This window comes from Hyperolius riggenbachi, chromosome 1, assembly GCF_040937935.1.
Source record: "Hyperolius riggenbachi isolate aHypRig1 chromosome 1, aHypRig1.pri, whole genome shotgun sequence".
Classification (NCBI taxonomy): Eukaryota; Metazoa; Chordata; class Amphibia; order Anura; family Hyperoliidae; genus Hyperolius; species Hyperolius riggenbachi.
The window spans coordinates 455,103,234-455,128,662 of NC_090646.1; the positions used below are offsets into that span (position 1 = coordinate 455,103,234).

The 25,429-nt window shown below is 41.4% G+C and overlaps 2 protein-coding genes across 2 annotated transcripts; both read right to left on the reverse strand.

Annotated features, from left to right (window-relative positions):
* Positions 1–8,988: 8,988 nt before the first annotated feature.
* LOC137524848 (olfactory receptor 2G3-like) lies at positions 8,989–9,942 on the reverse strand. Its single transcript, XM_068245285.1, has one exon. It carries the CDS (start codon positions 9,940–9,942, stop codon positions 8,989–8,991), a length of 954 nt encoding a protein of 317 aa, XP_068101386.1.
* Positions 9,943–14,020: 4,078 nt separating this feature from the next.
* On the reverse strand, positions 14,021–15,958 carry LOC137524892 (protein FAM200C-like). Its single transcript, XM_068245423.1, has one exon. It carries the CDS (start codon positions 15,956–15,958, stop codon positions 14,021–14,023), a length of 1,938 nt encoding a protein of 645 aa, XP_068101524.1.
* Between the last annotated feature and the right edge of the window lie 9,471 nt (positions 15,959–25,429).

Sequence of the window (25,429 nt, forward strand, 5' to 3'; positions counted from 1 at the left end):
GGTGTATGCAAGAGTGATGCAGAGGAAGCCTTTTCTCCACCCACAGCACAAACAGAGCCACTTAAGGTATGCTAAAGCACATTTGGACAAGCCTGCTTCATTTTGGAATGAGGTGCTGTGGACTGATGAAACTAAAATTGAGTTATTTGGGCATAACAAGGGACGTTATGCACGGAGGAAAAAGAACACAGCATTCCAAGAAAAACACCTGCTCCCTAGAGTAAAATATGGTGGTGGTTCCATCATGCTGTGGGGCTGTGTGGCCAGTGCAGGGACTGGGAATTTTGTCAAAGTTGAGGGATGCATGGATTCCACTCATTATCAGCAAATTCTGGAGACCAATGTCTAGGAATCAGTGACAAAGCTGAAGCTGCGCCAGGGCTGGATCTTTCAACAAAGCAACAACCCTAAACACTGCTCAAAATCCACTAAGGCATTCATGGAGAGGAACAAGTACAGCGTTCTGGCCATCTCTGTCCCCAGACCTAAATATCATTGAAAATCTGTGGTGTGAGTTAAAGAGAGCTGTCCATGCTCAGAAACCATTAAACCTGAATGAACAAGAGATGTTTTGTGAAGAGGAATGGTTCAAAATACATTAAACCAGAATCCAGACTCTCATTGTAACTTACTGGAAGCATTTAGAGGCTGTAATTTCTGCAAAAGGAGGATCTACTAAATATTAATTTCATTTATTTTTTGTGGTGCCCAAATTTATGCATCTGCCTAATTTTGTTTAAACAAGTTTAAACAATTGTTGCACACTTTTTGTAAATCCAATAAACTTAATTTCACTAATCACTTAATTTTCCTATATGATATATTTAACTGAACTTTTTTATTGTAACAACCAATGATTTATACAGGAAAATCATGACAATTAACAAGGTTGCCCAAACTTTCACATCCCACTGTAAGTAAAATAATACTGACAAACCAGGGTTACCTTCTAGGCAACCACTGTAAATGCAGGTGGGGAGATTAAGACCTGTCCCCACTCAGGATTAAGAAGTCACTCTCTGTAGACTGGAAAGAAGGGGGTATATCACCCCTCCACCAGGAGTGGATATTGGTATCGTAAGAAGTAAACAGAGGTGCCAACAGCAAAGCCCCTATACATGTTACAACCAACAATTTTTCTAGGAAGTGAACAGAGGCGTCAACAGAATAAAATGTACTAAAAACTTTAAAATTGCTAAGGAGGTAGTGGTGGACTTATCTCCCCGAAGCAGACAAGAAAATGTCAGTTTTAAAAAAAAGCATAGATTTTTTAACATATTCCAAAACAATGATGCAGTTTCATGTCTGCTTCGGAGAGGTAAGTCCACCAGTGTCTCCTTAACAATTTTAAAGTTTTAGTACATTTTATTCTGTTGACGCCTCTGTTTACTTCCTAGAAAAATTGATGGTTGTAACATGTATAGGTGCTTTGCTATTAACCTTTATGGTCAGCTTATTGATTTTAATGGAATTTGTGAATAAGCTTCGGTGAAGATTTGCAGAACAGAGTTTGAAGATTTTTTTTTCTGAGACTGCAAGAGGCATTGCTCATCCCTAAATATCTGAATAGCCTACTAAACCTTTTGCTAAACCATTTGCAGTGGAGATAGGCGGCACACAGTGTCCCATCCAGGCTGCCCCGTTAGGTGGGTTTCAATTTAACTATTGGACTATATCTGTCTCACTATACATGTACAGTGTGGTTGGTATTTTGCAATCTTAGCAGTGAAGCTTGACTTTAATCTTCTTCTATTCTCTTCAGTTAGATAGCTTGAGAAGGCACTCAAAGCCCCACAATTTTGCACAGACTCACCTCTTACAAATGCATGTGAAAACTAACACTGTCAACCCATAAAGTGTAAGACAAGTGTTTGAACAGATGTGCCAAAATTAGGAGAATAAGTTTAAAAAAGGGAGGCAGTGGTGGATTTACCTCACCAAGGTCAATTATCAGCAAAAAAATTCTTTATTTGTAACTCCAGATTTTGCAATGCGTTTCACAGGTTTATGCCCACTTCATCAGGCTATAACAGGAGAAAGACCTTGTAGTGTTCGATAAAAATAATATTAAAGTTAGAGGAAAAAAGTCTATATTTAAAAGTGGTAAAATGACAGATAATGGATCAACATGTATATAAATGTATTTACTTTTTACTTTTTTATATATGTTTAGAGTGTGGGAAATAAAAAAAATGATGTGGTGTCCCCATTCCCAAACCTTTTTAACCACTTTTCCCTCAAGCAGGCTGGGATAGCCAGGATGCAGAGTCCCGGAAGCGTGGGTCTTCGCACCCTGAGCTATACCAGCCCACATGGTCCATGGACTGGGGGACTTTATAGAAGAGGGGTGGCAAAGTCTCCCCCTCTCTTACAGAGCCCACGTCCAATCCATCCCCAGGAGGAGGTGGGGGCTGCTGATGACCTGAGGGTGGCATCTCGGAGTCCCCTTTAAGAAGGGGTCCCTCAATGCCAGCCCCCTTCCCGGGAGAAATAGTACCCCTTACCTATTTCCACAAAGGGTTAAAAACAAATGTAAAAAATGCAACCACAAAAAAGTATTTTATTGTTCTAAATTAACCATGAATACTTCAAAAGTTCCCACATCAATATCTTTGGAACTGATCACATGCCAATATACTAACAAGTTAGCTTGTTTGAAGATCTCCGCGCACCTGCCGTCACACATGCCACTCCCCACCACAGCTCTAGCTGTACTAAGTATAGCTAGAGCCTGAACATCTTTAAATTTTCCTCCAAGGCTCCCCATTGGTCTATTAACAGACCAATGGGAATCTGAACGCAACCACAAAAAAAGGATTTTAATGTTCTAAATGAACCTTTAAAAACAGTGTCCCCACACCCATAGCCTCAGAACTGATCCCATGCCAATATCCTCAGTTAGTTTTATTGAAGGTCTCTGCGCACTTGCCACCACAAACAAAGGATTCTCATCGGTCTGTAAATAGACCAATGAGGAGCCCTGGAGGGAAATTTAAAGATGCTTAGGCTCTAGCAATACTTAGTATAGCTAGAGCTCCATCCCTCCTGCGCAGCTCCTGCTCTCCTCCCAGCCTACTACACCTATCATGCCCACCCATGCGGGCACCCTGAAGCACCCACAGCACCCTGATATCATTCACCAAGGATGGAGCAGCACTGGGACAGGTGAATGATTAATATGCAGCTACATATCATGTGCAGGGGCAACAGGAAGCAGTGCTTGGCAGGGTTTGGCAGCGTGGGACCCCTAAAGTGGGCAGGGGAGACTAAGGGGGTCTGACTTTTCTGTAGAGAGGTATGGGGGCCCCCAGATTAAGTATGCTCTGGGACCCTAGGGCCCCTTAAACTGGCCCTGCATGATACGACAGTCCCAAATACACATCTCATCTCTTTAGGCCCCTGAAAGCAAGACTACACATCCAGAACTGCTGGGGATATAGTGACCCACATCAATCCAACATGCTTAGCCTATTTTGGACTTTCTGACCCTTACCCAAGCATGGCATAGATTGATAAGGTTCTATAGCAGGGGTCCCCAAACATTTTGGGTCGAGGGCAGGGTCAACATACTTCAGACTGCTGGAGGGCAGGAGTATACATAAAATAATATAGAAGTCTTTGTGCACCAGACAGTGAAGCATACCCAGGTGACAACCTGCAGTCCAACTGGACAACAGTGTCACTTGATGTGGAATTTGATTGGAAACCAGCAAATTACTGCTTTCTGGCTTCATTCTATATGCAAACCACCAATATTTAAAGATGTAGCTGACCGCATCTGTAATACATTTTGTGTGTGGGGAGCAGGTAAAAAAACCTCAGGGGGGCACATTCAGCCCACAGGACCACTGTTCTAATAGGGTAAGGCTTGGACCAGTACTAAGGATTGCCCAGATAAAAAGAAAAAAAAATGTTAAATTATATGGAAATTAAGTTTATAATGAGCATGTTTTTTTTTCTCTAAATTTTCATAGGGAAAGCTCCAGGTACGTATAAATGATGCACTACTTAATGTCTCAGGTTACCTTTAAGTGCTCCATGTACTTGACAGGCTATCCATGCAGTTTTTTAAACCCTAAAAAAATTAAAACTTTGGTTCTGATAAGTTGCAACAACCTATTATCAGACAACAGGAAACCCTAGATCCCCCCCCCCCAATGCATCACCCCCAATCCCCCTCCCCAGTGCATCACCCTTGATGCCCTCCAAGTGGGCTTGTCGGCTTAATGTCGGCAGTGATTATAGTGTGCGCACACAGCTGTGATCGTGATACCGTCTTGATGCCCAATTCTGAATTCGACTCGGATTTTAACCATGATTAAAAGTGATATCCGTGTGATCACGATTTGACTTTAATGTTAATAGCAAAGCCCCATACATGTTACAATCACCAAAATTGCATGGATTATAGGTGAGAAGTGGCTACAACGTAAATCAAATGTCAAAAATAACTTTTTGTTTTTGAGAAAATCAATTTTAAAGTTAGAGTGAAAAATATCACTTTAAATGCAGTTATTAATAATAGTAATAACTTGTTTTAAACACGTAAATACACTTTAAGCAATCACAGAGTCCCTAGCAAACTACAACCATGCAGGCAGGTGAATAACCCAAATGGCACCTGGTGGTGGTACCACTGGAGAAGGATGAGTGGATGACAACTCAGAAACACCCAGAGAGGTTTTTGTAATTTTTGTTTGCAGCGATAGCAATGACATGGCAGCAGAGTTGTCCGTGGACCCTGGTGGTGGGAACACAGACTGCAGAAGGGTAAGATTACAGCAGCAGCAGGAGGAGAAAGGTGTGGTGGCAGACTAGGCCGTGCTCCCTGGCGGTGGGATCACAGACTGTAGTAGGGAAATACAACATCAACGGCAGCAGCAGAAGGAGAAGGAGGAGGAGGAGGACTAATGTGTGTCATCACCAGCAGTTAGCAACATCAGCACAGAGGGGCATGGCACCTAACTGGTGGTACCTCAACATGATAATTGTGCCCCAAAAGTTTTAAGCATCCCTGGACCCTGGTGGTGGGAACACAGACTTCAATAGTAAAATAAAACCTCAGCGGCAGCAGGAGGAGAACTAAGTACTCAGCAGCAGCACAGAAGGGCATGACACCTCACTGGTGTTACCTCAGCATGATAATTGTGCCCAAAAATTGTAAGCATGAGTGGACCCTTGCGGTGGAAACACAGACTTTAGTAGTAAAATACAACATCAGCGGCAGTAGGAAGAGGCCTAAGCACTCAGCAGCAGCAGCAGCAGCACAGAAGGGCATGGCACCTCACTGGTGGTACCTCAGCATGATAATTGTGCCCAAAAATTGTAAGCATGAGTGGACCCTGGCGGTGGAAACACAGACTTTAGTAGTAAAATACAACATCAGCGGCAGTAGGAGAAGGCCTAAGCACACAGCAGCAGAAGCAGCACAGAAGGGCATGGCACCTCACTGGTGGTACCTCAGCATTAAACAGTAATTGTGCCCAAAAATTCCCCTACAGCTGAGTGCCCTCTCCCTGGCATTGGACCAGTCCTAGACGCGGTGATGGCACTCCCTCTCCTGCCACGGCCCCTGGCAGACACTCTCTGTGCACAATATATGAAGGTGGAAAGTGTGCTGCTTTTTACTGTCAATAAGACGTGTGTGGGGACAGACGGAATATAACAGGGGCTTTATTTATTGTTTTATTTTTTTTAAACAGACAGAAAAGAAAAAAAAAAGAAAAATGTGCAGATGGTGCAAATACTGAATACAGTAATAGAGCAGTAAAATGAGTGAACACATGCCTGCCTGCACTACGCACATTAAAGTAACTGCACGCTGGCACAGTACAATTTCACTGACTACACTGAGTGACTACAACTAACTTAAGTTGATCACTGGCTGGCTAGCTAAATACAAATATCAAATACTGTAATAGAGCACGCAAATCAGTGAACATCTGCCTGCCTCTACTACGTAGAGCAAAGTAACTACACGATGGCACAGTACAATGTCACTGACTACACTGACTACACTGAGTGACTGCAACAAACTTAAGTTGATCACTGGCTGTCTAGCTAAATACAAGTATCAAATACAGTAATAGAGAACTAAAATCAGTGAACACCTGCCTGCCTGCAGCCTTGCACAAAACTGCACAGCACTCAGTAGACTGTCACCGATGACCACACTGACTACAACTAACGTAAGTTAATCACTGTCTGGCTAGCTAAATACAAGTATCAAATACAGCGAGAAATCAATAAAATGGGTTAAAACGCTATGTTTTACACAAAAAAATACTGTAGGATAGGAGGAATTCAATACTAGTTTTAAAATCTTTGATTTGGTTGCTTGTGCTTATCTCTCTATTTTATTTACCAATGGGCTATAAAGAAAAACCTATACATACATACATCAAAATAAAGACATATAAACTAATGTTTTTAAGATTTGTCTCTTGAGCAATCTAGATTTGCCTCAAAGTTTTGATCTGTAAGTGTCCTTTAGATGGTGGGCATGTAACAGCTTGAGCATGTGAAAGAGAGTAGCAGCTTGAAACATTTGAATGTAACTCTCCCGTATAACCTAAATAAATGAGCAAGTGGGGCTGTATTGAATGAGCTTTGGCTTTGGTCATTTGTCTCTCAATAAATAACTTGAATACATCTGACAGATTTTGTAAGAAATACCATGGTATCATTCTAACTTCTGAGATTCTCCAGGAACATCCTAACAGTGGAATCACAGATTTCAACACAGAAGTAATGTTGTTTCAATGTCTATATTCAGTTTCAGCTTCTATATCTTTGTGCTGAAGAGAACACCATATTCAAATACATATTTTAGGTCTTGTAAGAGAGAATGGGAGCTATATCCAAATTATTTTTTCACTTGATTATTATCAATAACAATATTAAAGAGACTCTGTAACAAATTTTTCAGCCTTAGTTCTTCTATCCTATACGTTCCTATGCCTGTTCTAATCTGCTCTGGCTTACTGCAGTCTTTCCTAACTGCACTGTCTCTGTAATAAATCAATGTATCTTTCCTCTGTCCTGTTTGTCGGGCTAAAGCTTGATTGTGTGGAATGTGCAGGGCTGCTTGTGATTGGTAGAAGCGATACACACCCTCTGCAGGCCTTCTGCATACTCTGAGATGACTCACACACTATGCTTAGCTGAGCCTATTAGAAGCTGGTTAGTTTGTTTGTAAACACTGCCTAAAACTGTTAATTACAAGCCAGGATTGCAGCAGAGAGTGGCAGAAACTGCACAGAGGGGCACAGGAGAAAATAATGAATAGAATGGTATGCTTTTTATTGTAATAATATTAGAGTACAGATTCTCTTTAAGCCCATACTATCTAATGGCTTGCAGAAAAGATAGGCAAAAAAATAGATAGAAAAAGATACATTATCTTTATTATATATATGTATTTTTAGAAATATTGCTGAAATGGAAGGAAGGTGTAACATTTGCGGAATCGTTTCCGTGGTCAGCGCACCAGACGTGCGCTGGCGCAACGGAAATCCTCCACAAACGTGTAATTGGGTGAACCCAGGTTAGCTGCAATGCACCAGTAAAGGGCAATTCCCACCGGCAGATGGAGCTGTGGAGTGCAGACGAGCACAGCCTCTGCACGGCCACAGATGCCAGATGGGAATTGTACAGATAAAAGCCAAAGTAGGGCTGGATAGCCCTAAAAGAGAAAGAGCACAGAGACAGAATAAATGTGTGTCCACCAATCTAGTCACCACCCAGCGACGGTGAACGCACATTAGCAGAAACAAAGTATGAACACAATCGCAAGAGAGGTGATTGCCAGAAGTGACACAAGACTGAGCAGGACAGAGCACGAGGGTAGCAAAGGCGCAGCAAACAAGAACAATAAGGAAAATAACAAACGCTAACTAAACACGAACACCGCACTCATTCGCAACAGTGAACGCGTTTAAGCACGATCACCGCGCGTTAGGCGCCCAGTGACAAGCATGCCACCCTAACTAACCAACGACACTCAAACACGAAATAGAGAACGCGAACGCTTGCTAAACGGTTACCTCACCGAGCCTACAGCAAGCGTTCGTACAAGACAAAACAGAGAGAAGGAGCAGCCAGCAGCAACCGCAGCTCTGGCCTACACTCCCAGACAGAGTTCAGAAGGAACCACAGCTGCTACCGCTAGACCGAATGCGATCCAGACAGACAAACAGATGGGGCTACCAGTAGCAACCGCAGATCTGGTTAGCACCCCTAAGGCAGAATACAGAAGGAAGCACTGCCACTACCACTAGGGCTAATGCAATCCAGACAGATGGAGCAGGCCAGTAGCAACTGCAGCTCTGGCCTACACTCCCAGACAGACAGAACGATTCCCTGTCGACCGCCGCTGGCGACAAGGCAATCGAGACAGAAAGGGAGAACAAGGCAATCAAAATAATACATTCTGACTGCACTAGAAGGGATACCTAGTGCAGTCCCCAGGAATTACTCTAAGATATACTTAGCAAACGACAACAAGGCTGACACTCTAGGAGTGTTTGGAGGAACAAACCTTCATGACCAGCCAAGGATTCTGGGAGCACATGGTATTTATACTGCAAGCCTTCAAGGAGGCAGCTAACCAATCTGCATGACAATTATATGCAAATTCCTCAGCAGCAGAGCAGGTCTGAAACTTGCAAAGCAAAGACAGGTCTCTTTTCCAGAGACCTGCAGCCCTCAGACTTAAAGAATGGACAGACAGCTGTCTGCCCGTGCAGACAGCTGAGCAGATCGATATAAATATATATATATATATATATACATATATCTTCGTTATGTTTTACGGCCTGTGAATGTAGCACATGATCTACTGTATATCTCCAAAGACAACAATTGTAAATATCCAAAGATAAATATTTATTGTATAATAAATATTTGGCTCTGAATACTGTGCTCATTTTACTGTTACTTCTATTGGCGAATCAGAAACATGGCCAAAAATGCAGTTATTTATTTCTGTTAGGGTAACACAGATCTGGAGTTAGTGTTAAAATGTATTTTTCTTAAAATACTTTTTTGAATAGATGCTTTTACCTCCTTGTTTCTTAAACTATACAAAATTGGATTTAGCATGGGTATAACAATTGTATAGAACACAGCAATCTCTTTGTCCATATCTGAGGAATCGTCAGATGGTTTAAAGTATGCAAAAATTAATGTTCCATAAAATAACAACACCACAGTGATGTGGGAGGCACAGGTCGAGAATGCTTTCTTTTTTCCTTCTGTGGAGCGGATATTTAGGATAGCAAGAATTATAAATACATATGAAATAAAAATAAGAATAATACAGATCAGTCCCAATATAAGATCTGTGACTATAAGTACAGATTTATTTAGAGAAATATCTGTGCAGGATAGTGCTAAGACCTGTGGAACCTCACAGAAGAAATGGTTTATTTTTCTGGGGCCGCAGAAGGACATCCACAAAGTGCTTGATGAATGAAATGTTGAGCTTGAAAACCCAAATGTCCAGACAACTACTGACATTAATATACAAGACTTCTTGCTCATTATACTTGTGTACCTTAATGGATTGCATATGGCAAGATAACGATCAAGGGACATAAAGGTAAGTAACAAAAATTCTGTGTCCATTCCAACAGTAAAAACAAACATCTGAAGTATGCATCCATTGAATGATATTGTTTTCTGCTGGGAAATTACATTGAACAGCATTTTGGGCACTGTAGATGTGGTGCATATCACATCCAAGACAGAGAGATTGCTAAGAAAATAATACATTGGTGTATTAAGTGACGCATCAAAATTTGTGATAAAAAGAATAAGTAGATTTCCACATATTGCTATAAAGTACATTAAAAGTATGATTGAAAACAAAAGAATTCTAAATTCTGGGGGATTTGACAGCCCAATGAGAATGAAATCTGAAATACTGGATCCATTGTACATCTTACTTTGTCTTGCAATTTGGTAAAATGAAAAGAAAAAAAGAATGAACAAATGAATAGGCCACCAAACGAATGTATGAATGCACAAGCAGAATAAATTAATGATAAGAAGCATTGTTAATAAAACAACGTTGTAATATTATCACAGTAGTAATTCATCTTTCCTTAATGCATTCATTTATATAAAGACTTTATATGTTATGTTGCAATCAAACATTAGTCTGCATTATAATGCATAACACATAACATTGTTAAAATTTCTTTTGGGTGTTAAGTAGTTTATTTGTACACATCTAGAAGGCTTTCTCTCACCCATCACTTTCTTTCCTGGCATAAAATGGGTAACTGTCTTCAATAGGGACACAAACAGTAATATATTTTTTAAAAAGCAGAGAAGAAAAAGTTAGCACCACTTTTAAGTTTTATTTATGATCCTCGCTCCCACTATATGAGGCCTTTAGGATTCACTTTACAGCTCCCAAGGTTCCAAGAACAGGAGATAAAGGAAAACATTCCTGTTGCTGACAGCCTAACACAAATTAAAGCCAATACCCACACTATCCAAATGTGACATTATATCAAGCAGGGGTTGGGCTTTTAAACAATTGTAAAGTTTTTTAATTCATTCAAAATGTACTTACAGTTTTTCAGTGACATTGGCTGATTCAGTGAATCCAACTGTATATGCATTTTTAGGATGTTCTGTAGACTAATTTATTTACTTATTTAGGTTTCTATCATATAGCATACTGTGTTTTACTAATTCAAAATAGAGATGCAGGATACAACTAGTATTGTTATTGTGCATGTTGTTGTTTTTTTTTTTTTTAAACCTCTCCTCTTAACGGGAATTTTCCACCTTCAGGCCATTATAGCTATGACTTTCTAGCTGACTATGACATTTTTCATCTGACTGACGGTAGTTCTGCAACTTATCTGACATTTTTTGTGACATTTTTTTCTTACTTACTCCAATTTATTGATTTAGTTATGCATTATGAATTCATATGACTAGGTTTAGAGAAATCCTTCAAGCAACCTTCATCAGGTTACTTATATTAAAATACAATGTCCTTCATTTTGCTCATCAGGTTTTACTCTTAATTAAATGTCTTGTAAAAAATTAGACTTATTTTCTATATCAGTTTCAATTATTTTAAATTCCTATATTAATTATAAATATACATATTTTTAAAAATTCACATCAAAAATGAACACATTATGTACACACAAGCTATTACTTACATTTTTATGGATTATGGAGCATTAGTTTTGAATGAATATTACATGGTACATTTATATATCATTGCAGACTGGACTGCAGGGGCTTCTCTGATTGGAATAACAGATAGATTACACATGGGTTTTCTTCACATGGGTTTTAATTACAATACAAAAAAAAATTAAAGGACCTAAGTGATGCTGCCTACTCTAAAAATAAAGATTGGTAATAATAATTTGTTATTTCCTTACGAATAGGAACATCAGACTTTGAGAAGGACTTAAAAAATGTGTTGATAAATTAAGCTAACATATTCAATGCCAAGCAGCAGTAGCTAAAGCAAATAAAAGTCTGTGATGCATACAACAGGAAATAAATTGACAAGATGCTACTATATTGTATAACACACTTGTGAAGCCACATCTTGAATATAGAATACAGTTTTAGTTTTTTTAGTTTTATCATTCTCAGATGCTAGATGCACACTTTTCTTTTAAAGAACAAGCGACACCCATGCTAACCTAGAAATAAAAACCACATATATAAGTAGATAAATACTACCTCTACTTACATAACAGATGCATTGTGCTATCCACGTAATGATTCCTGTGAATTTTAAAAAGGAAAAGCAGAAAATCCTTTTCTAGGCAGTAGCCATCTTGCCAAGATAATGCTGACATCCTATCCTCCCTGACTCTTGTTTCCCCCCTCCCTTCTCTTGCTCATTGTGTATTCATTAGCTTCCCTCCTTCCAGAGTCTTTTTTTTTATTTACACATCCAATCACTGAGTCACCTCAGCCTTGCTTGTAAACACAAGTGATCAGCAAGGCAGAGAAATAAATGGAAGAGGTGGAGTATATTATAGATAAAAAGAACTCCCAGCATTCAAAAGAACTCCCAGCATTCAACTTTTTGGCACTGTTTGGCACTAGGGCCAGTGCTCCTATAGTATGTAATAACTCCAAACCATAACAGCAGAAAAAAGTTATGAATGCAGGATTAGCATCTTTATCACTTAATACACTCAGACCAGTTGCAAATTTGATTTATATGGTGACAATACCGCTTTAATATACTGAACTATTTTTCTAAAGTTAAATTTCCCATTTTTGTATAAGTTAAAAAGCACCTAAAAGTTTTTTTTCCTACCCTTAGTGTGAGCTGGCACAGGATATTTTGTCAAGAAGTAAAAAAAAAAAAAAAAAAAAAAAAAAAAAAACATGTACAGTTAAAATAAGATATTAACAAACATCTATAGTCACTTCTTTAAAACTCACTTTATAACTCTTCCACAGATTATATACTATACATTTGGCATACTGTTTAAGATATCTACTTACAAAGAGATTATTCCACTTTTCGCTCCAAAAACCGCCTAAAAAAAAAAAAAAAAAGCAGCAATGTAAATTGACCTGTTTGTCCATAATAATCATTGGATAATCACACTGTCAGGGTTTTTTGCTGCAAGTGGTACTCGTGCACTTAACAAAATAAATGACATCAAGACAAAAGGACAATTTTGTGAATTAAACTGCAGCAACGTGCCAAGAGCTCAGCATGGAAGATGAACATCAGTCATAAATGTATCTTCCGAATGGACAATGACATGTCTCCATAGTTGTGGCAAAATGGCTTAAGAAGAACCAGTTTAAGGTATGCGAGCACCTATCACAAATCACCAACCTCAATTCAATCAAACAACTGTGGTTAGAATTTAAAAAAAAAATATGTATGAGCTAGGGTACCTTTAAACCTGTCCTAGTTTGCTCCAAGTGGAGCAATTGGCCAAAATGTAATCAGTTTACTATAAGAAGCTTTTAGAGTGGCAAGCTACCAAAAATGGTTGGGTCAAGATAGACAATATAAAGTACTTCACCAGCATTATACTTTTAACTACTTTAATAGAAGTAATTTAAAAAAAAATCCACAGATGAGTTTACAGTGTGTATTTGAATCTATGTAAAATGAATAAAGTGATTGCAGCCCTAGCTTAACAGGATACAGAATATACATATGCTAATCAGGCTCACACAATACAATCATGGATAAAAAAACCTCATAAACTTACACTGTAATTTTCCCAGAGCTCCTTTTCCCACCCCTAGCACGTTGTCAATGTAATAAAGCCATAGGGCAATATGTACCCCAAAGGAAAAATCACAATAAACAATGTATTGTTCCTAGAGTCTAAACAAGCCAAGGCCATGGCATATGACCCTTTCATGGATGTCAGAATAATCAAAAACCTCATGGAGAACTAAATTATGCATTTTGGGTTGGACACTTACCAAGTGCACCTGGTGGCTCTGTAATATGGCAGCCTCAGCTCTTGGCTTTCGGACATTAACCCCCCCCCCCCCCATTCTTTCAGAACCTGTATGAGCCAAAACCAATTCCGGGTACAACCCCCATTTTTACTTGGCAAAATACATTATTCTGATTTTGACCTGGTTGATCCTACTAGCTGTAACAGTCTCCGATTAAGTATTAGTCAGGGAACACACTTGCAGGGGTGTTTTTCACTGCAATTCTTGGTTCTACACCCCATCGCATTTGCTTTTAACTTTCCCTTAAATCAGGGGTAGGGAACCTTTTTGGCCGAGAGAGCCATAAACACGACATATTTTAAAATGAAATTCTGTGAGAGCCATACAATATGTTTAAAACTAAATACAAGGTAATGTGTACATTTTATGCAAAACAAACACTTTTTAAAGTACAATAAGTGTCTGCATTCTTTAATAACGTTGTTATGCAGTTGCTAATGGTTAGCAACTGCATAACATTATTAAAAAGAATTCAGATACTTATTGTTTACCATTAGCACCTGATAAATAAAGTACTTCTTACCCTGAATTAATGGGACTTCTGGAGCTGCATGGTTTTGCTGATGGCTTTGTAGTCTGGTTGATACGTGGTGAGGCAGAGCTTCATGCAGGCGTTGAGACTTCCATCTGTTAAACGTGATCGTAGGTTAGACTTAATGTGCTTTAGATGTGAGAAAGACTGCTCACATGCATATGTAGAGCCAAACATCGTCAGTACAGCAATACTCACACGCTGCAGTGTGTGGTATGTGATGGGAAGAGCGTTCCAAGTTTTAAGAATCAGGTGGTCTGCGTGTTCAAGTTTTCTCATTTCTGCCCACTTGTGTTTGCTCGCCAACTCTGCTTGCTGGCATGCAAGTCTTTCCAAATCTTCGTTCAATGTCTTGAACTTATTCACCCACACGTCTGAGGCCTTCAAGTCAGCAGCTTGTAGCTCAAAATCTCTGACAGAGACGCCGGGGATGTAACTAAGGTCAGTGCTGTCCACTGCACACTCAAGTGGATGGGTGATAAACTTAAAAAGACGAGTGCGCTCACGAAATTCTCCAAAGCGCGCTTTGAATGACTGCAGGAGATTAGATGTGAAGCCTGCTAGCTGCTGAAGATCAAGATGTTGAGCAGGGTCACTTGCTGTGCATTCATCTTTAAACTCTCCCAGTTTTTCAAAGTGTAGTAAACGACCTGATTCAATGTCGGTGATGAACAGTTCTAGCTTGTTTTCAAATGCGAACACTGCTTGTTGAAGGGATAAGACTGTATTTCCAACGCCTTGCATTTTCACATTGAGCTGGTTCAGATGTTCAGTCATGTCCACAAGATAGTAGAACTTTAGGAGCCACTCAGTGTTTTCTAACTCAGGATGCTCAACATTTTTCATTGCAAGAAAAGTCCGGATTTCGCTCAGACAAGCTGCGAAACGGCTGAGCACCTTTCCTCTTGACAACCAACGCACATTGCTGTGCAGAAGCAGACCAGGATAATTATTCCCAACTTCCTCCAGCAGTGTTTTAAACTGGCGATCATGTAAAGCTCGTGCAGCTATAAAGTTTACCACCCGAATGACCAGTGACATCACCTCACCAAGCTGTTCGCCACACATCTGAGCACAAAGTGCCTCCTGATGTAGGATGCAGTGAAAACTTAGGATGGGTCTCTTTTCATGTTCACGAAGAAGCGATACGAATCCTCTGTTTTTCCCCACCATGCACGGAGCACCATCAGTACACACCGAAATAAGTTTATCCATAGGTAGATTTTGTTCTTTAGCGAACTCAGTGAAAGCCTTGAATAAATCTTCCCCTCTTGTTGTCCCTTTCATAGGCAAAACAGCAAGACTTTCTTCACGTATTTTGTCACCGACAGCATACCTTGCAATCACACTGAACTGGGATAAATGACTTACGTCTGTTGACTCATCCAAAGCGAGAGAAAAGAATAGTGCTGTGTTTATGTCCTTCACTTGTGTTGCCTCAATTTTATTTGCCATCATGATGGTACGATCGTGAACAGTTCTTGCCGACAGAGGCATGTCTTTTATTCGTTTGATTATCTTGTCTTTATCCGAAAAGTCGTCAAAAAGTTCATTGGCAACATCAAGCATGAATGTTTTGGCATACTCCCCGTCTGTGAATGGCTTTCCGTGTTTCACAATTGCTAAAGCACCAGCAAAGCTAGCTGAATTCCAGTCACCTTGTTGGGTCCAAACACGGAGTTGCTGTTGACTAGCTTGCACTCTACCCAGTAGCTCTTTACATGCTTTCTTCCTGCTGTCCCCCACTGGATATTTTGATGCAAAAGTAGTATGGCGTGTTTCAAAGTGCCGCTGTAAATTAGACCGTTTCATTGATGCAATTTTATCGTTGCATAGTAGACACACTGCAGAACCTGCTCTCTCCATAAAGGCGAATTCCTCTGTCCATTCCGGCTGAAAAGTACGATACTGATCATCTTTTTTTCTTTTAGCCATCTTCTGTAATCAGCTTGATGAGTGAGGTAAGGAGGATACCACCTTAGTTTGTGGTCCGTGGGGCAGGGCAGAGATAATGAAGGCAGGGTAGCCAATTGCGAGTGTAGCTGGTGGGAAGTTCCGTAACAGCCCGCCAAAGCTGGTTAAATCCTCCAACACAATTCAAACTCCTATGGAGAAATTAAAAGACATAATTGACATGTTTGACTCCACCTCAACACAGACCATACAATCAAACATTGTTACTTGCTATCTACTGACTACTATTGTAGGATTAGGTTGTGAACTCCTGGGCAGGGGGAGATGGCTAGGGGTGGTGGGTTGGGAAGGCCGGTCAGGGGACAGGGGCGAAACTAGAAATCACTGGGCCCCCCCTGCGAAAATGTGGATGGGGCTCCCCCATAGGTGCCAAATAATCATAATGGGGCAGCGGTTCGCCATAAAGTAATTCTAATGCAGCAATGTTTCACCAGAAATTAATCGTAAAGTGGGGAGCATTTCACCATAAAATAATCGTACACTGGCCAGCATTCACCAGTAAATAATGGGAGCGGCAGGTCAGGGTGCGGAGAGGTAGGTCAAGGTGCTGGGTGGGCAGGTGATATTGCTTGGTGGGTGGACAGATGAGGTGCACAATAGTCCACATGGTGGAGGGCCGGCTGGCCACAAAATGCAATCTCATTGGCAGACGTTTTCCCCACAAGTGCAATCTCATTGGCAGACGTTTTCCCCACAAGTGCAATCTCATTGGCAGACGTTTTCCCCACAAGTGCAATCTCATTGGCAGACAATTTCCCCACAAATGCAATCTCATTGGCAGACAATTTCCCCACAAATGCAATCTCATTGGCAGACAATTTCCCCACAAGTGCAATCTCATTGGCAGACTATTTCCCCACAAGTGCAATCTCATTGGCAGACGTTTTCCCCACAAGTGCAATCTCATTGGCAGACGTTTTCCCCACAAGTGCAATCTCATTGGCAGACAATTTCCCCACAAGTGCAATCTCATTGGCAGACAATTTCCCCACAAATGCAATCTCATTGGCAGACAATTTCCCCACAAATGCAATCTCATTGGCAGACGATTTCCCCACAAGTGCAATCTCATTGGCAGACGATTTCCCCACAAATGCAATCTCATTGGCAGACGATTTCCCCACAAGTGCAATCTCATTGGCAGACGATTTCCTCACAAGTGCAATCTCATTGGCAGACAATTTCCCCACAAATGCAATCTCATTGGCAGACGATTTCCCCACAAGTGCAATCTCATTGGCAGACGATTTCCCCACAAGTGCAATCTCATTGGCAGACGATTTCCCCACAAATGCAATCTCATTGGCAGACAATTTCCCCACAAGTGCAATCTCATTGGCAGATGATTTCCCCACAAGTGCAATCTCATTGACAGACAATTTCCCCACAAATGCAATCTCATTGGCAAACTATTTCCCCACAAATGCAATTTCATTGGCAGATGCAATCTCATTGGCAAACGATTTCCCCACAAATGCAATCTCATTGGCAGACAATTTCCCCACAAGTGCAATCTCATTGGCAGACGATTTCCCCACAAGTACAATCTCATTAGCAGACAATTTCCCCACAAGTGCAATCTCATTGGCAGACGATTTCCCCACAAATGCAATCTCATTGGCAGACGCTTTCCCCACAAATGCAATCTCAATTGGCAGACTATTTCCCCACAAATGCAATCTCATTGGCAGACAATTTCCCTACAAATGCAATCTCATTGGCAGACGATTTCCCCACAAATGCCTATCCTATCTCATTGGCAGACGATTTCCCCACAAATGAATTTACCAGACTGGAGTGACCTCCTGGACCTGTCCTGGAGTGACTGCGGCGGCTCCTGCGGCGGCGGCGACGGCTGCTGCTGGCTTGTGCGCTCCGGAGCAGTACCTATGGGTGCGGCTGCCTCCGGGTCGCACGTCGTGGGGTCGGCTCCTCCCCCCGCCAAGCTGCCTCAGTTCCCGCCGGCTGCGCCGATGTGTCACACGTAACGTGTGACATCACACAGGCAGCGCCAGCATCAGCGCAATTACAAACACCTGGCATGGAGGAGGGGGGCGGGGCGGCGGCGCAGATTACCGGCATGGAGGAGGGGGGCGGGGCGGCGGCGCAGATTACAGCGGGGCAGATTACTAAACACAGGCTCTCTGGCCGCTCTGTCACCCGTCTTTTAGCGAGCCAGAGAGCCATACGCAGGCATGAAAAGAGCCATATATGGCTCGCGAGCCATAGGTTCCCGACCCCTGCCTTAAATGTTTTGTCACGCACACTCATACACTACAATTGCAAGCTCATGCATTATGAGGGGAAAACTGTACAATTTAAAAACGTGGAAAATCAGAAATGCAAAACACAAATGAATGGTAATGATGTGCATTTCCCAAACTATGCTATTGACTGTGCAGCCATGTGCATTTACGCTATTGACTGTGCAGCCATGTGAGCAGTGTTCTCCCCAGAGCCTATTATCCGGGCGGAGCGCCCGGCTGGTCTCAGCTTCCCGCCCGCCTGTGGTTACAGCGTGCATCAGATTTTCTTTCTCCACATTCAATGCAGTGAGCAGCGGCTGTGTTATTGGAGCCAGCCGCTGTCACTCACACTATCTCCGCCCTCCCCTCAGCTCCTGCATATCCATGATGTAGAGGGGCGGGGAGAGCCTGGTGGTAACTGAAGTTACACAGGCACCGCGGGAACTTCAAAGGAGCTGGAGCTAGTGAATCCCATCCCGATCTGCATGACTATTATGCAGAGGACGGGCTCTCTTCCTTCCTCCAGCAAGTCTTCACATCGCAGCAAACTTCCCAGAATGTGTTCCAGCCTCACCTCCAGCCTCGCAGGTCAGAAGTCAGAGCACAGGGAAGTGTGGATCAGCGCTCGCTCATGCCGGGGAGACAGCATTGCAGGGCAGATGGTTATCTGTTAATCCCTGGTAAGGTGGTGACTGATAGCCATTAGCTGCCTCTGCTGCTGTGCCTGGTGTAGCGTCACCTCTATGGCATGCCCCCCTTTCAGATGCACTTTGCTGGGAGGAGAGGAGACAGACATTTTTACAGCTCCTATTGCTGTCCTTCCCCCAACTGCTCTGCTCCAAGATGTTACATTGATGTAAACCTGTCTGCAGACCTGCAGTGTGCTGTGCAAGTTACAGGATCTGTGAGAGTGCTGCATTCTTGTATTTCATTCATATTTAGATGGTATAGCTTGCAATCCTCTCCTCTCTGACCCACACAGTGTTGTTGTTTTTATTGCCCCCCCCCCCCCCTCCTTCCTTTTCCACACTGATATACATATGTTTTCTTCTACCTTTAGTCTGTCTCTCCCTCTCACACATTTCCCTTTGTCTCTCACACATTCCTCCTTGTTTTTTCTTTCCCAGTCCTTTTTTTCCCCTCTGTAGTACACGCTGTTTAGCACATAGACAAGCAACAAGCATGTGTACATCATGCTTGTGTGCATGTGAGATCATCCAGTGTAACTCCTCATCAGTAGTTCCCAGTGTGTTTCCTCCTTACCCACTTCCTCATTCAAAAGCACCCAGCATGATCCACCTACACTCGTCCCTACCAAGTAGCACCCAACACGATCCACCCTGCCCCTCCCTACCTAGTAGTGGCACCCAGCATCACCCTCCAACTCCACCCAATGTGACCTTACTTCCCCACCCGGCTACTTTTTCATGCCACCCGGCTGGTTAGAAATTCTGGGGAGAACACTGCATGTGAGGTTATTCAATTTCTACCGAACGTCTTCCACAGTTGAGTCAGCACCATTAGAAGTGTATATAAAGCTCTTTTATTGGTTTAAAAGCAGCATGATCATCATCTGTCCAGCAGCGACAGCTCTGTCACCAGACCTTTTTCAAGCTGAGTAAGTTGATAAGGCTAAAGGCTTCTTGCACCTGATTGGTGTAGGAGATCTGAAGTTACTATATAAGAGTGGAGTTTCTTATGTCAGTATGATATCAACTTACACAGCTTGAGGGGAAAAAAAGGATATCAACTTACATAGCTTGAAAAAGGTCTGGTGACCGAAACAGCGGAGATGTCGCTGCTGCACGGATGATGATCATACTGCTTTTAAACTAATAAAATAGCTTTATATACACTTCTGATGGTGCTGACTCAACTGTGGAAGACGTTCTGGAGTGTCTGAGTGTGCAGAGACACTGAGAGTCATATAAGAGTAAACAGAGGCACCAGCAGGATAAAGGGTACTAAAAAGTTTAATATTCCTCAGGAGGTGGTGGACCACCACCACCTCCTGAGGAATTTTAAACTTTGTAGTACCATTTATCCTGCTGGCGCCTCTGTTCACTCTTATATTACCAATATCCATCCCTGGTGGAGGGGTCGATCCCCACCTCTTTTTTCCTGATTTACAGAGAGCGACTTTTAATCCTGAGTGAGGACAGGTCTAATCTCCTCACCTGCCTGTACCTAGGAGGTAACTCACTTTTGTGAGTATATACATTATATACTTTTCAATTTCAACCTATTGTTTTGCTTACTACACTATATTGGGCTCTCGGTGTCCCCACTTTTGTTCATCGTTACACTGGGAGTCATAGCACATCACACATCCCCTCCTTGGGTGCTTGTTATACACTGAAGATTGCATTTCTCCCTTCATCTAAAGCACCAGGCCCAGATGCTCTTACATATTCCTATTACAAAAAAAATGTCAGTACTTGTCCCTTATCTTACACAGTTTACAAATAGGTTTATGAAAGGTGAATTTTCCCCATGCTACCTCATTGAGCTCCTTAATTACAATGATCCCTAAGGATGGAAAGGATCCCTAACTTCCACAGAGTTATAGGTCAATTTCTTTATTGAACTCTGATTAAAAATAATCTCTAAAGTACTACCAAAATTGCCTTAATCCAATCTTGGTTAAGTTGATTAATAATGACCAAGTGGGTTTTATTATGGGTCGCCAGGCAGGGGACAATACCACTTTCACAATCTAAAACAGCTGCGCACTAATGTTCCCATGAAAAGACTCCTTTCATGTAAATCACAAGATCAGGCCCCTAGCTGTGTGGAACCGAAGAAGGAACCACCCAGGTTTAAGGTGTGGCAACAAACTGTTTTTTTTCCCAGCGGCCATCGATTGGGGTAGAGCCCATAAAAACGCTGTGCCCTATGAAAACCTCCATGCTTGTGAGTGTAAATTTCTTTTAATAATAAATAGTTTTTATGGCTTTACGCTATGGTTGTTCCGAATATTATCTTTTGAGGTGTGATGATCCTATGAAAAAGGTTGAAGTGGTGGACAAGAATTGCTCGAAAAGGCAGGGGGCGGCCATATGACTCTATAGGTGCTGGAGACCCATCTAACAGAGGGTCAATGTGGTGCGGTGAGTGCCCACTGCTTGGGGTGTGTGGTGGTGGTGTCTTACCGAAGCGGAAACAGTGGAAGCCGACTGCAGGAGCAAGATTGTGCATTTGATGGAAAACTGGAACTGATCTTGTGATTTACATGAGAGGAGTCTTTTCATGGGAACATTAGTGCGCAGATGTTTTAGATTGTGAAAGTGGACTTTGTTTTGTTTTTAAGCAGCGCACCGCCAATTTGAATTCACCCGAGATCTGATATCAGCGCAGTGTTTGCAAGCATTTAGGGGACAATCTGGAAAGCCGTCTCTGCTTCTGAGTTTGGATGCAGAAAAGGCTTTTGACACACTCTCCTGGCTGTATTTTTTTTGTGTACTACAACTTCAAGGTCTTGAGGGACCCTATTTATCCTTAAGGGCCTTTACTCCGTTCAGACTACAGTTGTTAAACTTCCATTTGCTTCCCCTCATTACTTTCAAATTCCTAATGGCACTAGACAAGAGTACCATCTGCCACGTTTGTTGTTTGCCCTTAATATATAACTCTTTGCTAGTGCTATTAGACAAAACACTAATATGCTGGGATTACACAAGGTGGACATGAGTGTAAAATACCACTATTTGCTTATGCAATTTTGCTGACTCTAGCTCGACCACTTGCTTACTTCACTCCCCACACGCCATTCTGTTTTACATGTCTTTGAATCCATCTCTGGATTTAAGCTTAATCAAAAGACAAGACTGAGGCTTTACCAATTTGAATACAGCCGGATTTATTGCTAAATTTGAAACCCATACAATTGGAAAGTGCATACTCTTAAATACCTGGGCATACAGCATACTCCTTCATTATTACCCTATATATTTTTTCCCCTTAATACGTAATATCCTACATGATCTCCACAAATGTAACATCTATAATAGTTCTTGGATTAGCAGAATCTATACATTTAAAATGAATGTCCTACCCTGCCTATTATATTTTTTTGGGACTCTCCCTGTTAGGGTCCCAGAAAATCAGTTTGCTCTGCTACAACAAGAATTCCTGAAATGTGTTTGGAATCACAAACACCCTAGGGTACATAAAGCAGTTCTTGGTTTCGGCCTCCTCCACTTGAAATATTATTATCAAGCTGAAGTAGCCAGGGTTGCTTGTAAACTACGCCAGTGCGAATCTACGTAGTCCACAAATATGCATCGTAGTTCACAAACGAAGTTTAAAAATATTGTGTACTTATTTCCGCGTAGTCGTAGTACCACCATTCGAAGTTTTGCCCGCTACGCGTAGTTGGTGTATGTATTGCGTAGTCAACTACGCATGCGGTAACTGCGTCTATAGGGATCATTGCGCATGCGCAGAAATATTATTGCCCTTCTATACGTATACAATTCCACATTGGAAGGTGGAATGTACGCATACAGTGGTGTGAAAAACTATTTGCCTCCTTCCTGATTTCTTATTCTTTTGCATGTTTGTCGCACTTAAATGTTTCTGCTTATCAAAAATCGTTAACTATTAGTCAAAGATAACATAATTGAACACAAAATGCAGTTTTAAATGATAGTTTTTATTATTTAGTGAGAGAAAAGAACTCGAAATCTACATGGCCCTGTGTGAAAAAGTGATTGCCCCCCTTGTTAAAAAATAACTTAACTGTGGTTTATCACACCTGAGTTCAATTTCTGTAGTCACCCCAGGCCTGATTACTGCCACACCTGTTTCAATCAAGAAATCACTTAAATAGGAGCTATCTGACACAGAGAAGTAGACAAAAAGCACCTCAAAAGCTAGACATCATGCCAAGATCCAAAGAAATTCAGGAACAAATGAGAACAAAAGTAATTGAGATCTATCAGTCTGGTAAAGGTTATAAAGCCATTTCTAAAGCTTTGGGACTCCAGCGAACCACAGTGAGAGCCATTATCCACAAATGGCAAAAATATGGAACAGTGATGAACCTTCCCAGGAGTGGCTGGCCGACCAAAATTACCCCAAGAGTGCAGAGAAAACTCATCCGAGAGGCCACAAAAGACCCCAGGACAACATCTAAAGAACTGCAGGCCTCACTTGCCTCAATTAAGGTCAGTGTTCACGACTCCACCATAAGAAAGAGACTGGGCAAAAACGGCCTGCATGGCAGATATCCAAGGCGCAAACCACTTTTAAGCAAAAAGAACATTAAGGCTCGTCTCAATTTTGCTAAAAAACATCTCAATGATTGGCAAGACTTTGGGGAAAATACCTTGTGGACCGACGAGACAAAAGTTTAACTTTTTAGAAGGTGCGTGTCCCGTTACATCTGGCGTAGAAGTAACACAGCATTTCAGCAAAAGAACATCATACCAACAGTAAAATATGGTGGTGGTAGTGTGATGGTCTGGGGTTGTTTTGCTGCTTCAGGACCTGGAAGGCTTGCTGTGATAGATGGAACCATGAATTCTACCAAAAAATCCTGAAGGAGACTGTCCGGCCATCTGTTTCGTCAACTCAAGCTGAAGCGATCTTGGGTGCTGCAGCAGGACAATGACCCAAAACACACCAGCAAATCCACCTCTGAATGACTGAAGAAAAACAAAATGAAGACTTTGGAGTGGCCTAGTCAAAGTCCTGACCTGAATCCTATTGAGATTTTGTGGCATGACCTTAAAAAGGCGGTTCATGCTAGAAAACCCTCAAATAAAGCTAAATTACAACAATTCTGCAAAGATGAGTGGGCCAAAATTCCTCCAGAGTGCTGTAAAAGACTCGTTGCAAGTTATCGCAAACGCTTGATTGCAGTTATTGCTGCTAAGGGTGGCCCAACCAGTTATTAGGTTCAGGGGGCAATTTCTTTTTCACACAGGGTCATGTAGGTTTTGAGTTTTTTTTCTCACTAAATAATAAAAACCATCATTTAGAACTGCATTTTGTGTTCAATTATGTTATCTTTGACTAATCATTAACGATTTTTGATGAGCAGAAACATTTAAGTGTGACAAACATTCAAAAGAATAAGAAATCAGGAAGGGGGCAAATAGTTTTTCACATCACTGTATATTAGTTCACCCATGGGCATATTTAGCAGATTATTGCAAACTTTTTCCTCATAAGGGCATAAGCGTCCGCATACACTACGCTTCGCACTACGCAAAGCTTCCGTATTTTAACGCGTAGTCTGCGAAATGCAAACGTAGTGAAGTTTCTGATTTCGAAACCGTAGTTTGTGAAGTGTAATTGTGTAGAACTACGCGTAGTTCCAGCATAGCGAAGTTGGCTGACTACGACCAGAATGGTCCAATATTAAAGTTGACATTTTTTACCAAATGAGCTATGAGTGTTTACCCTATTTCATTGGCATCTATGTTATGGTTTGAGTTTCCTGCTAAACTATTTTCCGTAGATCTACTTCCTACGGTTAGATTTACTCTTCAGATTTGGTGCATTACTGCTCCCTCAGCTCATCTGAGATCTTGTTATTTCCTATTTTAGGGAACCCTACCTTTTCCCCTGGGGTCTCAGAGGGCTTTATGAATAGATGGTACAATTTAGGCTGCTTCAATCTTAATGATTGGATAGATCCATACACTGAAAAGCTTCTAACTAAAGCCACTTTTTTATTCCACAGCTACATTTAGAATATAATCAAATTAGCTATTTTCTTCACTCTTATCTTAAAAATAATGCACATACTGTCAGCTATTCTTCCCTTAAATATAGCTGTGATCATAGGGGCCATCAAAAGAGTCTTATATTTCAAATATACACCTTTCTTCATACTAAAGCCAACTCTGTTACACAGGCTAATTTAAATATGAAGGCCTGGGAAAAAAAGCTCTTTCTACACCCATATCTCTGGAGGCATGGGATGATATCTGGGAAAAAAACTAAGGCCTCTTCCATGTGTATCCAGATACATGAAAATGTATAAGATCCTTTTTCGAAGGTACCTTACTCCAAAGTGCCTAGCTTAAATGTATGACACAACTTCGGACCTCTATTGTGGGGGATGCGGTTCAAAAGGAACTCTGGAATATTTTTACTAATATTGTCCGATTATTATGCCTTTATGGCATGATGTCCAAAGCTTGATATTGACTGTACCGGTTTTCTCTTTGCCTTT

What these genes read in the sequence shown, in the direction of transcription:
- LOC137524848 (XM_068245285.1), bottom strand. Translation starts at nt 9,942, where the DNA reads ATGTACAATGGATCCAGTATTTCAGATTTCATTCTCATTGGGCTGTCA.
- LOC137524892 (XM_068245423.1), bottom strand. Translation starts at nt 15,958, where the DNA reads ATGGCTAAAAGAAAAAAAGATGATCAGTATCGTACTTTTCAGCCGGAA.